This window comes from Tuber melanosporum (assembly GCF_000151645.1).
Source record: "Tuber melanosporum whole genome shotgun sequence assembly, scaffold_11, strain Mel28".
NCBI lineage: Eukaryota > Fungi > Ascomycota > Pezizomycetes > Pezizales > Tuberaceae > Tuber > Tuber melanosporum.
Genome location: NW_003298766.1, coordinates 877912 through 880197, shown reverse-complemented (window position 1 = coordinate 880197; position 2286 = coordinate 877912). Strand labels below are relative to the sequence as shown.

Below are 2286 nucleotides of genomic sequence, written 5' to 3'. Positions count from 1 at the left end.
ATGAGGTCATGGGTTTTGAACATGTGACCACTTTGGTCACATGATTAGTTTGTTATGATTTTGTTTCGCACATGTGACCACTTTGGGTCACATGACTATGGGCGGGAAGAATACTATATAAGGAGGCCAATGCGGCCAAGGAGGATAGGTTCTTCACACTTTGTTCTAAGTACTTTTTCTACTTATTACTTTAACGAATATAAAACACCTTTACGATCTTTATCTTTATTGCAATGTTATCGTTACGCCAAGGAATGTTCTTCACGAAGACAAGTTTGAGAAAGCTTACGATAGGCATTCCTGATAGAAGACAAAGGTCTTGTACTATCGGTAACGTAGGCAGAGGCCTAGAGCTATCGTAAGATAAAGAAACAAGAAGACAGAAACGAGAAGTATCGTTCCCCATCGCCAAGAACTAACTATCCAAAGAGGGATCGTTACACATAATGTATCACTCATAGTAGTTCCTATTGTAGAAAGGACCCGACTTTTTGCCGCCACCAAATATAACTCACCAACCATCACTCGAATTTCCTAGCCTGCTTTAGCCCATATGTAAATATCACATCCCCTTTAGGAAAGGGACCCGACTTTTGTCAACCCCCTAGTACTTGTAGGGGTGGGTAGACTGCCAACAACTGTAACTGAGCCGAGTTAGCCCGATCTGACAAACCAAAACACCCGATCCCCGCGCTCCCATACGAGTACCGGTATCCTAACTACCCTGCCGAACCGTACCTTTCTCCAGCAGAGCCTCCACCAACCCACTCCTCTCCCCTAACAAATCAGCCGGTTTGTGTACACATTAGTCTACATAGACATCTCTCCCAACTTGCATGTTCTTCCCCCGCCTATTCCGCACCCCCACCACATACGCTCGTGTTTTCTCCCTTCGGATGTCTCATTCCGCAATGCCCGCTCGCCTAGCGGGTAAGATTGTCTTGATCACTGGTGCCTCCTCTGGCATCGGTCGTTCAACCGCAATCGAGTTTTCTAGGACTTCCCCTACAATAAAATTGATTGTTACTGCACGAAGGGAAGAAGCTTTGAAAGAGCTTGCCGCAACAATTGAGAAGGAGAGTGTTGGAGCCACAAAGGTGCTGCCTGCTCGTCTGGATGTCTCTGATCCAGCGGATGTGAAGGGATTTTTGGCCAGGCTTCCCGAGGAGTGGAGAGAGGTGGACGTTTTGGTCAACAATGCGTATGCTTCTGTTCTACTACTCTTGCTGCAGTGTGTGATGAATGACGCAAGGGTGGGTTTGCTAATGCTGTTGTTGTTCCTTACAGGGGTCTTGTTAAAGGTGTTGAAACAGTTGGGAGCATCGCAGAAGAGGACATTGACGTCATGTTCTCCACAAATGTCACTGGACTCGTCAACATGACCCAGCTCATCATTCCAGGCTTCAAATCTCGCAATCGCGGGGACATAATAAACGTCGGTTCCATCGCTGGTAGGGAACCATACGCGGGTGGAAGTATCTATTGTGCAACCAAGGCTGCCGTTCGCAGCTTCACTGATTCTCTGAGAAGAGAATTGATCTCTACGCGGATCAGAGTTATGGAGATTGACCCCGGACAAGTCGAAACCGAATTCTCAGTCGTGAGGTTTAGGGGTGATAGGGCTAGAGCCAATAGTGTATATGCGTACGTCCCCCTCCACAGGTTCTCCGCTTTGCGTTTCGGAACCCCTGTGTTAATCCGTGTATGAGCAGCGGATGCGAACCACTTACCTCGGACGACATCGCTGAAATCATCGTCTTCGCCGCCGGCAGAAGGGAGAATGTTGTTCTTGCCGATATGATGGTTTACCCGAGCCACCAGGCAGGCGCCGGAGCGATCCACAAAAAATCGTAAATAGGGGGCATTTTTTTCCCCCTTCCCAATAAACCCGTCCAATAAACTCTACCAGAGGAACACCTTCTGAGTTCCTAATTGTTATAAGTTGCCATGACCCTCGAGGGGCCTAGAAATCAATCGATCAATCCATCTTTTGTTTCACCAATTGGTGTTCCTAAACCTTCTTCCTCTTTTGGAATTTGACCCAATACCACCCCAATATTGCTTTTTCACGTGTGAAAAAAAAGGTGTATTCAGGTGAAATAGGTACTAAGTTATTGTCCATTAGATTATCGGCTGTTATGGGATATTCTACCCCCCCCCCCCCCCAAAAAGGCATTGAGCGCCCAAATTAATCTATCTATCCCGAATATCATACAAATAAAATTTTCACAAAAAAGGGCCCGGGACTTGCTCCTTAGGGTATGTACAGTACTGTGCAACAGAGCG

At 46.9% G+C, this 2286-nt stretch overlaps 1 protein-coding gene; it reads left to right on the top strand.

Moving 5' to 3' along the window:
- The first annotated feature begins 760 nt into the window (after positions 1–760).
- On the top strand, positions 761–1985 carry GSTUM_00004349001 (uncharacterized protein). XM_002835573.2 has 3 exons: positions 761–1201; positions 1288–1644; positions 1713–1985. The coding sequence occupies exons 1-3, from the start codon at positions 897–899 to the stop codon at positions 1852–1854; spliced, it is 804 nt and encodes a 267-aa protein (XP_002835619.1). The 5' UTR covers positions 761–896; the 3' UTR covers positions 1855–1985.
- The last annotated feature ends 301 nt before the right edge of the window (positions 1986–2286 follow it).